Raw genomic sequence first — 16033 nt, 5'->3', positions numbered from 1 at the left:
TATATATATATATATATATATATATATATATATATATATATATATATATAGTAAAAGCTTCCCTGACAATGCAAAATGTCAGTGAAATAGTCGTTAATGTTTTATTTAATTTGATTTTCTCTGTAATAAAGAGTCCTGGTGAGAACAAATTATTAACATTACTTTATTAATTGGTGTCCAGGTTGTGCGATGAAGAGTGGTCAGGCAATAATTATTTTTTATTTTTTCCAATGGTGCAATCTGGCCATGATTTGTATCCCTCACAAAGGCACCAATGTAGCCACGAAACATACTGAATAAAACATTTTACCTTAAATAAATGTCTCTCCTTAGTGAAAAACTATTATTTTCTATTATAACATATATATTTTCGAATAAACATTGCACAAATTCATATTAGATATGTATTTACGAACATATTTCATATCGTAGAACAACAGACCGCAGACTTTATATCAGGCATCTAAACAAAACACATTCAAAACTCATTGGCTTTGAGACGAGGAATGCTGACTCATTTTCAGGTTTTAGTACTCACTTAGCAATTTAATCCAGGCAGCTATTTCTCAACACAACCTAACTGGGAAACCTAATTAGTAAGGAACTAACTTTTAAGGGACAAGGTTGGATGCACAATAACTAAAGTCTAAACAGAACTAAACTATGAAATAAAAGTCATTTTCGCACATTCCTTTTTGCATTTCCATCACGTCTGTGAAGATAAGGGAAATTACTCTGATAATGGATTTAAAAATTGTGTTTGTAATGCACTTCTCACTTCCAAATAAACAGCAACACAGTCCTCATCATTATTACCGTGGAGCGACTCTGCTCATTGAGTTGGATGTAACAAACTGATGCCAAGGAGACCAGAGAGATGTAGGGGTGAATAAAAAGGAGACTTCAGACTCCAGAGTGTCTGTCTCCAAAATAGCAACAGTATGCTAAGTGGTTTATGGATATTTATTTTTTGCCTCAGAATGCAATTGCAAATTAAGTTTTGTGTTTTTTTTTGTTCGCTCTGTTCACATTGACAGCTTCTTTTTTGGAACTCGAAACCAACTACATAATACATTTAAGATGATAAAAAAGGTCCACCCGTCGACCTAACAGGGCGCTACATATGTCACAGAACCAGAAGTTCAGGAGTTGGTACCAATATCAGCGAAATTCCATGTTTATTGATACCTAATGCAATACCACAATAAAAAACAAATAAAGCAATAAATGTCATGAACTTCAACACACACTACAGTTTGGTGCAAAGTTATTTTGAATCCCTGATGAGCCTCAAGTTCCTCGTCAAGCACTGAAACCTCAACGCTACCTCTGTGCATTAGCTGTTAGCTGTGATGTTTAGCTAAGCAGCACTGAACTTCCCACCGGCTGCCAACAGCTAATGTTACTAGCTCTTCTCCTGCTGATTGCAACACAGATTTATTCACAATGTAGCATCATCAGGGAAATGTTCTATTTACCCCAGGACGACGGTATGCCATTATTTTCGAACCCTGACCTACAGTACAGTAGAAAGACAACAACGTTTTCAGGATTTTTGCATCAGCTTGGTAACCAAACTATCGGTTCTTGTGATATCCCTAACCTGTGCTTGCTTAAGTGTATCCGATAGTACCTGTGCAATCAGGAAGTACTACTACAAGGGCAAGGATTTGTTGGCACCAGTGGCTTAAGCTTTGTTTATGCTCACGTTTGGCGCCGTAGCGAGAGCTTCCACAGATGGCACGCAAGCCTAAAGTACGTACGGAGGCCTTTGTAGGCCTACTCTATGTGCTGTGCAGGACGTAAAAACAAGTTACAAGTGTAACCCAGAAACATGCCTATACTGTTGGTGTAATTTGGAAAAGGCCATAAACCAACCTCCACAATGAGGAGGAGGGATTGTAATTATCTGTAAACTAATGTCTCATATTCATAGACTACTTTTATTGCCTTTGTACAAGTCCTGTAAAGAAAAAAGTCAAGTTTTACATACATTGTAACGAAACAAAGGTTGAATATCCTGTAAACAATTTGATTTGCAGTGAAATATTTACACAAATGAGGATTTTTAAGACCTCCTGTGTCTAAAGTATTTAAAAGTGAACGGGCCTTCTTTGTATAATCCCTAGAAATGTAAATAGAGTTTTTATCAGTGAACTATTTGTGACAGTCACATGATCACGCACGCCAAGTTACAAAAATGTAAAGGTGCACGCCCCACTCGCTGGCAGTGATTATGTGATTTTCTGGCACAGCTTCACTACGGCGAGTATAAACTATGCTTTAGGGACCAAATTTAGACCCTGGCCCCCCCCCGATCGAATATGCAGTTAAGGTCCGTAAGTTTCTGAATTGGCTCCTAACGAGCTTTTACAGAAACGTGGGGAGTGAGAGATGACGAATTACATTCAGCATAGGCCCCCAATCAGACTCCAACCAGGGACGTTGCTGCTTATTGTCGGTGTTCCAGCCTCTATGTGGCAAGTTTTAAGCATTTAAACCAAACATCCAGGCTTGTGTTTCTTGGTGAGGACGGCGCTACCGCTTACCAAGTCAATTAGCCAGAGAGCAAAACCAAGCCAGTCTAACAACCAATCAAGTCAAACATCCAGAAAAACTGCCTGCCACCCTGCCAAAAAAAAACAAGCAGCCAACGACGCTACCAGCCCAAATGTCCGGCCAAGATGTCACCAAATGAAACAACCACTCACCCACACAGTTAGCCAGCCAGCCAGCCAATTCACAAACCATATCCCAGGGTCCAGCTCACTCACTTTCTCCCCACAGAGAACATGTTACATTTCCATCGAATGCAGTGTTTTGAAGTGACGAGTGGGCAAAGCCAGAAGCATGAAATCTCTCATCTCACGCTACCTTGTTCACTATATAACACTCATTATTTTGTTCGGTTTCTCCTCTGCCTCTCTCTTTCTTCGTCCTCTACTCTATGTGTGTGTGTGTGTGTGTGTGTGTGTGTGTGTGTGTGTGTGTGTGTGTCTGTGTTCCCACCGACGTTTTGATTCTTTCTACCCGACTCTCACAGATAGTCGAGTGTTGCAGGATAGGTTTGGTGCAAAGTCTTTCACACAGTGTTGCAGTCTCACAAAATAAACTAAGACCTCTCACTGTGTGTATCAATTTCGCTCTAAGTGATATGTCTGTGTGTGTGTGTTGGTAACCTAATCATAGTGGATGTAGAGAGGGTCTTGGGCAGTCACAGCATGCCTTCTCGCCCTCCTGAGGTCCTTATACCTGCAGAGAAATTGGATTCTTGCTTTTCTTTTCTCTTCCACCTCTCTCTCTCTACTTTCCCCTCCCACTCTCTCTCAGCTCCCCCCTGTTTTTCTCTCCGTTTATTTAGCCTTTCTCCCCATCCCTCCAATTTAACATTCTCCTTGACTCTCTCTTTACCCTTCCCTATCTCTCCATTTCCCACCTACCTGCTTTCATTTCTTTCTCCTTCTCCCAGCACACATCTCTCTTTCGCTGCGCCTCGTGTCTCAGACAACGTTATTTTACAGTTATGGTCTCCTGAGAGAGAATGTTATTCCACCTTTAACGTCTGTTCACCTTTGGTTTTATAACAGTGTCTCCAGGTGGCCCCCTCTCTCTGGTTCGCACAAACCGACACACTCCGATAGACACTGGGGATCTGCAGGGTTTTGAACAGCAACAGGTAAAAGACATATCGCAGCTGCCCTTATGAAGCAGCCCTTATGAAATGAATAAAGCATTATAAACATTGTAGGATTGGGGGGGGAGCAATTTGTCCTGCAGCATTTCGTTCCACAGAAAACCATTAAAGAAGATATGTAAAAAAAAATTACTAGCTACAACCATAAAGGTTTAACCAGGATTCATCTTGTGTTTTCAATAGAAGATAATAGCAAATAATTGCTACATTTCGGAGAAGAGAAAAGCTGTTAATGGAAACCCTTTTGTAAATTTGTCTTTCACAGCACCTCTACACTGGGTTATACTTTCGACAGGAATGCCAGTGAGATTTTCAAGTGTGTATACCATTCATAGAAAAAAATGTTTTTTCATGAAAAGATGCTAGAAACATGTCATTTGGGAACATTAACGGATTTGTAAATGTCCCACTTTGGCTTTCCCAAGTGGTAGTTTAAAATAACAAAACAAAGCACACGGGGACACTGAGGAAGAACAGGAAGACGTCATTTTAAACCCGCAATAAATGTTTTTTTTGGCCGTTTGGGGGCTGCATATAACCACTAACAGATAACTATAACTAATATATGACATATCATCACCTTTTAGCATCATTTTGGAGTCATGTTTCTGGCCACCTGATGAATCTAAGTCCACCATGTTCCTTCTTGGTGGAAGTGGAAGCTGCAGTAGAGGTTGATAGAAACAATAACCTTTATGTTTTTCAGGATCTAATCAATTTGCAGATTTATGCTTGATATTTCTCTAAGTTGATTTACATATATCCATTTTCAGGGATGTATCTAGGCAGCTAATTATCTAGGAAGATGATGTTTCTGTTCCTAATCCTGCCTACGAACCTCAGAATATTTGATTGTTTCTCCATCCCCAAAATTGGAGATGTGGGCAGTGTCTCAGAGGACTGAAACTACGCTACATATTTTTTGAAACTGGAAATATGTAAATTGCAACACATGTTTGTGATGTTTTTGGACAGCGCTCAACAGTTGTTGAATCCACCAGCAGCTCATATTTGTCTTTAGATTCATATTCTTGGTTGCAGCAAAGGGAAGGCAGGATGTCTGAGTGCTCCAGGGGCTTGTTGGTGACCTCAGAGAGAATAGGATACATTATTTGCCAGCAGCTACTAAGCTCGGGGCAGACCCAGGGCATACTGCATGAATTAAAGAGGCCTGGGCCTCTTTGTAGAGGTCACAGAAAAGATCAATACTGGCTGTGAATGGCAATCATTCTGCCTTGGGCCATCAGAGTTCTAATGTATACTTCAGAATACAGCTGAGGCTTTTCTTCTGATTCTTCTTCTGATGTTCAGTTTTCTTTCATATCATTTGCCTCACATTGGAAATGACTATAGTACTCTATCCTAGCCTGCATTGTCTGGAACAAATTGGCAGAGAGTTAAAAGACCCTCATTCTATAAACTGGGCTATCACCAAAACATAAATTTGTTTGTATTAATTTTTTTATTACAGTGAAAGAAGCAGAAGCCACAGAGGCTGAGCAAAGTGTGGCAAATGGCACAACGGACATGACACAGCCCAGTATCGTGGCAGGTCGTGAAATAGTCACAAACTGCTATCGATTGGTTTTGTGTACATGGACACGGATTGTCTTTTGTTTCATGGCATTCACTACAGAGCCAGTGACGTAGTATTTAACATCCGAAAAGACTATTGTGTTGGTGAGAGTAGAGATGGTTGGATCCAACAAACAGGACTTTCAACCCTGAGTCTGGGCTTCGGCACCGCATTGTGGTTTAATGGTTGTGCTTTTGTTGCCTAAGCCTAATGTTCGTGACAGTCTTCTTAAACCTAATTAAGTAACTGTGTTGCCTAAACCTAATTACATGGTTTTGTTGCCAAAACTTGACTGTACATAGGGATTTTGAGCCCAGTCCTTTTGTTTTTCCAAAACCTAACTAAGTGGTTTTGTTGCCTAAAACTAACTTTAGTTTTTAACGTAATGTCGTCCCAAAATAATAAAGTAGTTCTGAGCAACACAAAAAAAATTGACAATTCGTGTCCCTGTTCACAAAACGATTAGATTCCCTTTTTTTAAACTATTTCACGAACTACCGTGATACTGTTTTGAATGACATCACGATACAGAGTGGAGATCTGTAAAGAGCAGAGTAAAACACAACTCTTTACAATAAACAGAGTTAAACAAAACCGAAAACAATATAACTTGAGAACAACCGTTTTAAATGAAACTAGCGCAGTGAAGAGGGGCAGAAAACTCATCACTCCACTATCTAAAATAAAGAGGTACATTTGTATGTGTCACTTTGCATCTCTAAAACCTTTCTTTAACTACATTGATAGACATCTGTCGGCTCTGGTTTGCTAACATTACACATGAAATAACATGTGTGGCCAGAGTAATGAAGTGATCTGAAACCACAGCTCTTGTAGTTGGTGAGAAATCACCTGTCTGTGTCAAAGAGCATCATGGGTTAACACGCAAGTAACGTCAGCAGGAGAAACATATTCGTAGCATGTATGAAACAGCTGCTGTTTACTTTTGAAATAACCCAGAGTCCAGTGGTCACCAACCTTTAGGAAACGGAGAGCTACTTCAAAGGCACCGAGTAGTACGAAGGGCTACTTGTTTGATCACCTTTTAATAATAATAATAATATATGTGAAGAGACTGTCTGATCACATGTCAATGTGAATTATTCCTCAATTATTAACAATGATTGTGTATTTTGTTCAAAATCACATCTGTTATATTTTTGTACAAATGATCACTTCTAACATTTTTTTAGGAAATCATGAACTGTCATATCTTCATATCATGTCTCGTTTGTACTAACCTATACCTTTGTAATATGTTTGAACAAATCATGAACTTGTAACCAATTAAATGTAGTGACTGGGTCCGCCCACTTAATGTAAATGTAAATGTAATGTAAATGTGTCAAAAAGAAAAACTACTCGTGTGTGAGCAGGTGAAAGTTTTGCGAGCAGAAGAGCAGTGATAGTCCCTCGCGCTCAAAGCTTGGTTTTCTCCTCGCAGGCTGCAATTTTGCTCGCGCGAGCAGAGATATTCTGCGCGGAGTGATGTGAAAGCACTCGGAAAAGTAATATACGCCTCTACACACGCGCGCCCGTGGATCTTATTTGCACTCTCGGATTGTGACAGTGATTTGCCTTCATACTAGTGCTATTTTTAGAACATGCCTTGCAGGCGACTCACGCGGTCCCTGCAGGGCGACCAGGTGCCTGCGGGCACCGTGTTGGCTACCTCTGACCCAGACCATATATAGACTAGATATAAGACAACTTTGCCACAGCAGTGTACAACCAGGCTGGTCTCTCCCAGCGTTTGTAGCTATACCTACAAAAAAGAATGCGCTATAATCCGTACATAAACACAAAAAACAAAAGCAGATCTTTCACCCAGGAGACCACTGTTCATTCCCCGTGTAAAACGAGAAGTCAGCGTTGATTTATTTGACATGTAACTTGCGTTCTTCAGTAATGCCACTTCACTAGCTATTTGAACCCAAACGACGATCTTTTCTTCAACCTATCTAAGTAGTTGTGTTGCTTAAACAACTAGGTAAAACCAAAATCTTTTCCTAAAGCTAACCAAGAAGTTTTGTCATCTCAAACTAGCTGAGTTGTTTCTTGTGAAGACAAAGTTTATTTTGAAACTACATGTAACAACGGAAATTGACATGTGTTCTCTTCTTAAGAAAACGCACAAAAATGTTGTACGATTTCGTAAGATATCATACGAGGATACATGTATGAGGATTCGTTGAAAACCACAGATTGAACAGCTGCAGTGTTTTCAACTAAAGCTTCACTCAGGACATTAGGACCAAAGTGTTTCTCATGCAATAGAGTCTGTTGATGCTGTACATGGTGTAAACAAAAGTTAAGCACCTATTGTCTCATAAAGAATAACTACAGTGCTGAACTTTATGTGAAGTACAACTTCAACAAAAGACAAAGATTCCTATGTGCACAGTTACACTCTGGAATAACTATTAGCCAGTAAGTTTAATTCCACTCCAGAGGACAGAATGTGTTCGCTGTGTGAGCTCGGCGAAAAGGAGAATGAGGTGCACTTATGTGTTTACTGTCCTTTCCAAGAGGACATAAGGGATGTACTCTTTAGCAAAATCACTTCCATTTATGTTTATTTCTTGTTTGCTGGATAGCTATGAAAAACTTGAGCTTGCGCTTCAGGAAAGGAACCTTTTTTTTGTAGCAGATGTTATTCGCCAGGTCTGGGAGAGAAGGCAGAATATTTAGTTTCAGACCGAGCGGTGAAGTAACCTGTGCTTTTGTAATTGAATGAAACTTAATGGAATGTGTCCACTGCAGCTGTAATTTTGCTGTCTTATAAACCCATAAGGGTTGGGCACGTTCATGACATGGAAATAAAGATATCAGTCAATCATCAATCAATCATAACCAAAGGTGACAGCTATTTATTTTTACTTTTCAGCCATACTTAATGATTGTTTTGCCTTTCTGATTGCAGAATTACCAATGTAATGCATTGCCAATCTAAAATCCATCCTTCTTCTTCCCTATTAACTGTCACTGAGCTCCACACCGAAACTCTAAACGCAGGTTAAAGTGACCCCGTGTTGATTGTAAGAGTGTGACAAACTGTTGCAATATTCATTAAACAGCAACAAACACTGGGTTACAGTGAGAGCTGTCTTCCCTATTATAGAGGCATCTCTTATTCAACAGTTTCTTCTGCGAAACCATCCAACGCCTACTTACGTTCCAGGACAGTGCTAATAGCTAATTACACACTCTGAGCTACTTTACAATGTGTGCAGTTTATGGCTCAAAAAAACAACTTGCTGCTGTCCACATACGCTATCAGTCATTTGGGTTTTTTGTTTTTCTACCCCCTGCAAGCATCCCACAAAGGCATCACTCATATGTAGTGAAATAGTGATACAACAAGAGAAATGTAAGACTCACCAGCCTCCTCGGCTCCTCCTATGTTGTTCCTTCACCATCCATACCGGTCGCTTCTATTATTTACCTCATTGCTCACTAAAATTGACTGATGCCGACTGTTAACGAGGCAAACCATTTGTAGTGATTTGCACAATGTGTCGGCAGCGTGTGTGTGAAGGTGAAACCCCACACCGATGCCTGGAGGGCTGAAGTATCGGAGAGAAGAATAACGGTTGAACCTTGGCATCGTATGGAGATAAGTGAGGGAACCACACATGGTTACATTTCTACAAGAGATTGCACCCGTTTTATCAACCTATGGCAGATAATGGCTGCAGATGAGATTAATGTGATGTTTTTAGTGGTTCAGGCATAAACACGACTTCGCCTTGCATCAGTCAGAACTGAGAGTCAGGTGGAAAATGTGAAAAAGTTGGCTTTATAAGGGGCAACGCATGCAGCTTTATTCATCAGAGAATCAACGATATGCATCAGATGGAGGGCAATGAAGGCATTTAAAAGCACATTCTCTCTTTCTCTGTGCACGTCTACACATCCTAGATACAACCTTCTAGTCATATATGATCCAGTTAGTAGCTCCACGCTAGGATAGGAGGTGCTGTGCCTCTATGTGTGTGTGTGTGTGTGTTAATAACAGACCCTGAGACAATGACAGACACCAAGCCCTAATTAGGTTGTCATGCTGAGTGTGCGAGGGGGAGACAGAAAGAGAGAGAGAGAGAGAAAGAGAGAGAGGGGTGGTGAGAGAGCCTATTAAGGAGGATTGGTGTCAAGCTCTGGCAGGAAAAAAGGGGGTGGGAGGAGAGGCAGAGGAGCGGGAGGACGAGGGGATGAGAGGGAGAACGATGAGGGGAGGTAAAGAGAATCGGGTGCAGACAGGGGAAAACAAGAGGAGTGAGAGAGGGAGAAAGAGAGAGAGAGTAAGGGAGGAAGATGGAACAGGAGCCAAAGAAGGAAAACAGGAGACAGAGGAGAGGTGAAGGAGATGGAGGCAGCTGGTGAGATGAAGGGACGGAGAAGGTATGCAGAGGAGGGAGAGGAACAGGATCTAGTAGTTCCTCGAGTACAACTTAAGTTAAAGCCCCCTGGAGTTTCAAAGTCAGATGATTGAAGGAGTGAAACCAAGAGAGAAAATCCCTTGAAATGTCGTCTTTGGTTAAATAGTAATTAAGGTTATCTGCATTTTGGGTTTTACTTTCATAGTTTCATTCATCTTTCCTCTCAGTTATGATGACATACTCACCAATGTAATTGCTTCAGTCAGATTATCTCAACCGCTTTATTTGGATGTAACTTGACCCTGAGAGCTGACCTGACGGGCTTTCGACCACATCTCATGGACTTCATCAGCAGTTGTCATGGAGATAGCTCAGTTGTCGTCAGATGCTCTACTATGCATTGTCTTATTTTTTCTCCCAAATACAATCATCTGTCATCATGTGACTGAAGTTCCGTACTTAGGTAAAATGATGATAGCTGAGCTATCGCCGTGACAACTGGCCAAACGCCATCCACTGATGCAGGCTGTGTGGATGAAACATGTATTAAGTGGACCTTGAGTCATTTTGATCAAATTATGTCATTTTTGATGAATCTTAATTAACATTTCTCGGGATGCAGAGGACATCAAAGTGCATTCATTATTATTGTACATTGCATGGTTGCACAACGAAATACAGTTTGTAGTCCCGTTTGGCTGCATCACACACAAACAAAGCTGAATGGTATGGTGGAGGGAGGAGGATGAATGTAGGTGTCCCACAGCCTGAGGGGGGACACTAGTTCAGGCCAGTGAGGTCCTAACCACCAGGAGCTCCAAAATACATTTACATTTAATATAGATTATTTCAAATGCTTGTCTTTGAGTCTGGCTTAAAATAAACTCTTAAAAAAAGCCAAATTGAAAAACAAAAGCTGAGTTTTCTTTTAAGGTTGTTCATTACATTGACACAACAAATATCATCATACAGGGTTACTGGACAATAAGCTGGGCTATGAACTTGTCCCTATATGGATATTTGCTGAAGGCAAAATATTTGCTTTTCAGAGGGCATATTTTAATTCAGTTCATTATGCACACACACACACACACACACACACACACACACACACACACACACACCATCCGCTTGCAGGTAAACAACACTGTAAGCCTTGTTCTGGGCTACAAAGCCAACTGGTGTGCGAGTTGATACCCCACCACCACCACCTCCACCGTAGTATCAAACAAACTGTCACACACACACACACACACACACACACGTATCCCTAAAGGGCCACATAGGACTCAGGCCAGTTTCTGCTGTTGTGCCAACAGCCATATTGTAAATATTCAATTTACTAAACTGGCAGCATTCCATAAAGCAGGACAAAAATATGCACATGCACACAAACACACACACCTGTAATACCTAGAGGCAGGAGAGATGTCTTGCTGTTCTTGAACAGACCTCAACAAATGCAATGAAGTCATGGCTAGGGATGCAATTTTTCATATTTTTCTCTGAACGATAGCCGACCCTCATGGACGGATCAGCTTGCCACCTGCTGATTAAAAAGAAGCGGGTCAGCGCTGAAGTTAGCAACAGCTCCGGCTTAGTCTCACCTTTAAGGTGGACTTACCTTTAAGGTGGACCTGCTGCTCTCCTTTCAGTGACTAGCAGCTCCTCTGCTCAACTTATTTTTACTTTCATATTGATATTTCTTATTACTGCTTAACTGATTGCATTAATTGGTAAAAATGTGCATTGTTGGTCAACGCTTAAATGGTTAATTATTACTTACTGATCTGTATATTAGGGAATCAAAAGACCGTCAATATGATAAGAAGGTTGATGATGAATATTATTATTTTTGAAATACGACTCATCTGTGTTTTGAAGTATTGAGGAGGCGAAGGGCCGTTTGTTTTCTCTCACATGGATACTGAGCATTTTCAAACAAAAAGCCACATTGCTTTTCTTCAAACATCCCATAAATAGGGCTGCTATTTGCCAACACAATGAAAGTGAAGCACCATGGGTGCAGACGCAACACTCGGAATCAGAAATCTTTCCGACAGCTGTTCCCGTGTGATGAAACCCACGTTGCCGAGACGACTCACAGAGCACCGCTCAGTGGCAGAGTCGGGCCAATATGATTTAGCTTCCTCGAAATCCTCGCTGTATATTATTTAGTCTTAAGCAGCAAATGTGCTGTGGCTGGAAGTAAAACCTCTAATTAAAGCCGGTGTTTTCGCTCAGTGCACTTTGACCTACGGCTCCCATGAGGGGAGAGAAGCGATGTTCACAAAGACTTATAATCAATGCATCCAGCTGGAGCAGATATAATCCTCAACTGTGCTTCCTTAGAGAATCTAGGCTGTAACAGAAAAACATTTTAATCACTTTAGGGTGGAGTCATGACAGCGTCAAGTTATTAGTCAAGATGTGTGTGAAGGTACCTGAGTACACAGGTGTAGAATCCATTGTCTTCCATTTCAGCAGATCTGAACCAGATGGAGTCGTCTTCTTTACTCAGCCTGTGACCCGAGAAGATTATCGGCTCCTACAGAGCACAGTACAAAGCACAATGTTAGCGCAATAACAAAACAATAACTGTCACAAGATATAAGCGTGTTAAGTACAGAGACATGAAGTCCGTCTCTGGTATTAACGTAGTTAATAGAAACACATGCCGTAGAGCAGAAGGGCATAGCATTGCACCCATAGGATTAGGAGATGCATATTACATGTATCATCAGGTCGAAATGTAATCCAGCTAAATCCTCTTTTACCATTCAGATATAAACCACAGTGCTGAGAGGAGGGGCACAGAGTTTTACTGTACCACATGGGAGCACAGTATGATTTATCAGGCCCTCTAGTTTCTGTGTATTGGCTATTACTCAAACACGAGCACACCCAAAGAAAGTAAAGAGAGATTCTTCACACTTTTTTGCTTAAAGGGTCCTTTTCCAGTGTGACCACTTTAAAACATATTTAGAATCGGAATGCAGACTGGATTTGGGAGAAGGCTAAGAAATAAATTATTAATTTAAAAAGAAATTTACATTTCCAGTAAATTCTATGGTACAGCATATCCTGCCCACTGGTTATAATAGTTGACCCTGACAAGAGTCCATAAAGAAGCCTACCAACCGTTCTTCCATTGGAAAACCCAGACTTCCTTTGTTATCAGCTGAAACCATGATATCAATCAAATCCAACCTCACAGCCTCAATCTTCATCTGCAAATGTAGGTAAAACATCGTACATTTTGCATTCTACTTCCAGCACCTTTTCCATAAAACAGTAATATTTCGGAAAAATAGTCTCCGGCCACCAGTGGTAGCACCAGACCACACTGCTGCTGAACAACACTTCAAACTGTGAGTGAAGAAGAATTCTTTGATTTTATATTCTGTGTCGTCTTTAATGGAGGAGACTTCTCTCAGACAGAATAAATCGTGTTTTATTTGTTATTTCAGCCTGACAAGTGCTTTTATTTTTTATTTTATCTGTCACTGCAAAGTCTCCCGATGATTGCGTACCATCCAGTGAGTTCATATTTGTAATATTATATGTTATAAATCCCTGACTTACTGAAATGTCCTGGTTTTGTTTCATGGCTATGCATGCTATAATAGTGTTTGTTCAAGGGTATTCACTTTCTTTACATTACTTTACATTTAATTACATACTGTAATTAGTATTCATTATTTATTCAATAGTTTGGACTTTTTTGCTTTTAATCCGAACTATTTAAATAAATAGAAACGAATACAAGCAGGACATATTTGAATCTTGATTCTTGTCACTTTAAGATAGCCAGGGTTGGACATCTGTACCCTCCAACCTCATGGGCTTTTATATCATGTGGTCTCACCTCAGCATCTCCTTTGTTCTTGTACCAGATGAGGCGCAGCTTGGCGCTGGTTGCCGTGGTGTAGTTGGTTCGGATGTAACTGTAGAACAAGGCACATTTCACCCGAACAGGTTCATCGGCCAGAACGTGGTACTCCTTCAGATCCACCGACCAGTCTATGCATCCGTCCACTGCGAGCAGAGAGGAACAGACCGACACATATTCAGAACTTGGTGACAGATATAAAGTATACAGACCATTGTACAGTGGACTGACTCCAGATCCAACTCCACTGCAGGGGGAAGAAACAATGATGGAAGCAGAGAACAGGGTGAGAAAGCAAAACATGAACGGTCATCAAAACAGTTTATAAACTACTCTTTATAGAGAAAACATGCTTTTCAGGGAGAAAGCGTGATGAGAGAGAAACACAAAGAGAGACAGGGATATTGTTTTATCTGCTTTATTTGCTAATTTTGTTCACCTTCAAGGCAAAGCAAATATTGAATTAAATTTGATAGAAATGTGTGTTTTATGTGAGCCTGTTAGAGGGGCAAACACGGTAACAGATTAAAAGAGATACATGTAGAAGATGTAACTGTACTGTATACGCCAAAGGCATAACTGGAGGGAGTGACAAAGAAGCAAGTGTAGTCGTTGTAATTGAACATCTTTATTGAAAAGGAATCAAAAGAGAGACAAATTATTTTTTGTCAACCCGTAACAAACAGAAAACAAGTTGGAGATGGAAGACAAGTAGGAGCTGGTGAGACGTAGAGGTCAATGACAAGGAGCTTTCCCAAATGGACTTCCCTCCTCCCCCTGTCCATCCTCTCCCTCTGTGCTCCTTCTCTTCTCCTTTTCTTCTTTTCTCTCTGTCCTTTGGTCCTCTGACTCTCTTTTGTTCCCCCTCTCGTGGTCTGAGGCTCAGATGGATGCATTCCGTTTTAAATGAAGCCTCCAGACACTTGCCTCAATGCCTTCCCTGTGAATTAGAGCCTGCCACGCTGCAGCAGCAAAGCCTCTGGTTCTTTCATCTACCCCAAAAAATACCTCCACAGCAGAGCAGCAGGACTTTTCATGATGCATGTGTACCAAAAATAACCATATAAGTGTAGATAGTTTGAAGTTCATCATTCATTCAGACAGTGGGTGCGGTTAGGATGAAGCTCAACACAGATGTCACACTGGTGTCATTTCTATACAGAGCGACTTGACCAGAAATTAAAAATGTCGAGTTAAAGTTTAGGAACCGTCATCTGGACCTTCCACCATTGCATGCAAGAACTTCTTTAAAAAACTAAAATCTACATGACCCAATTAGCTATTACTGCATGGTCCATTTTTTGTCAATAGCATTCTCTCTCTTTTATTTTTTAATAATGATAAACACTTAAGACCAAGTTTACAATCATCAGGGCTCCTCCCATTATAACCTGATGTGAATATAAAGAAAGATGATGATATGTTACATTACAGTCATTTAGCAGACGCTTTTATCCAAAGCGACTTACAATTCAGAGTCTATCACATTTCTACACATTAAGCACAGCTACGGGAGCAATTTTGGGGTTAAGTGTCTTGCTCAAGGACACATCGACATGCAACTAGCGGAGCCGGAGTTCGAACCGCTGATTCTCTGATTGAAAGACGGCCCTGCTATCCACTTAGCCACAATCGCCCACATATGTAGCCGAATGCAATGCTGACTAACAAATAGCGACCTTTGGCGCAGGACACCGCTGTTCGTCGGTGTGAAAACAACAGGTCAACGCTGGTTTATTTGTTGCAAAACTTGCTTATTCAGGTTACGGCACTTCCGTAGTTATATAAACCCAAAATGACAATCTTTAATTAATTGTAGTTTTGTAGACTAAACCTAACTGTGTTATCCTGTGGAGTCGGAAGTTTATTTTGAAAAGACAAAATAAACTTGTATGCATGTAGCGAGCGGGAAATGACACATTTTGCTGGATTTTGAAAGAAAACACACAAAAAAAAATGCGGAGTTACTTCTCGTAGGGAACACGCATTGTATGCCGACAGTAGCTCTGCGGTCCCCGCCTATTGTTTTCCACCCTTATGTGGTTACAGGCTACACCCCTCGTGGAGTTTCTGCCAAAGCCAGAAGTCGATTGTTACCGTGGCTCCCGCTTTGTGTCGACGCACACACGTTTGGGCACACAGTTAAAACGTGTCGAGTGTAATTTGTGTTGAGTTCAGTCACATCCGGAGATTTAAGGACTTCATTTGCATGAGTTTGCGGCACAGATTTACGGCCGCCTGCTTAATTGGTTACATTTATAGATTTAGCAATATGCATTAAGTCATACAGAGGCAGGGTGGATTTAATGTAGTATTAACGTACAAACACACACACGCGCGCACACACACACACACACACACCTAAGCAGATTTATTGCACACACAATCAATTTCTCACTCTCAAATGATTTAGCACTCATCCATGTCTATTTCTCTAACACAAAAACACACACGCACACACACACACTATATTTAACAGCAGTCATTTAATC

At 40.8% G+C, this 16033-nt stretch overlaps 1 protein-coding gene across 2 annotated transcripts in view; it reads right to left on the bottom strand.

The window, feature by feature from the left end:
- il1rapl2 (interleukin 1 receptor accessory protein-like 2) overlaps window positions 1-16033 on the bottom strand; it is a 368671-nt gene that overhangs the window by 119892 nt on the left and 232746 nt on the right. For both annotated transcript variants that reach the window (XM_031876428.1, XM_031876429.1), the window contains exons 3-4: window positions 13518-13687; window positions 12094-12197 (exon numbers count right to left, since the gene is read on the bottom strand). In XM_031876428.1, coding sequence (XP_031732288.1) covers window positions 12094-12197; window positions 13518-13687 — 274 coding nt within the window. The remainder of the gene's footprint in view (window positions 1-12093; window positions 12198-13517; window positions 13688-16033) is intronic.

The sequence above is a fragment of the Anarrhichthys ocellatus genome, unplaced genomic scaffold (genome assembly GCF_004355925.1).
Source record: "Anarrhichthys ocellatus isolate YVR2014 unplaced genomic scaffold, GSC_Weel_1.0 scaffold109, whole genome shotgun sequence".
NCBI classification, from domain to species: Eukaryota; Metazoa; Chordata; class Actinopteri; order Perciformes; family Anarhichadidae; genus Anarrhichthys; species Anarrhichthys ocellatus.
The sequence above is the reverse complement of the archived record's forward strand: the minus strand, read 5'-3'. Positions and strand labels throughout refer to the sequence as shown.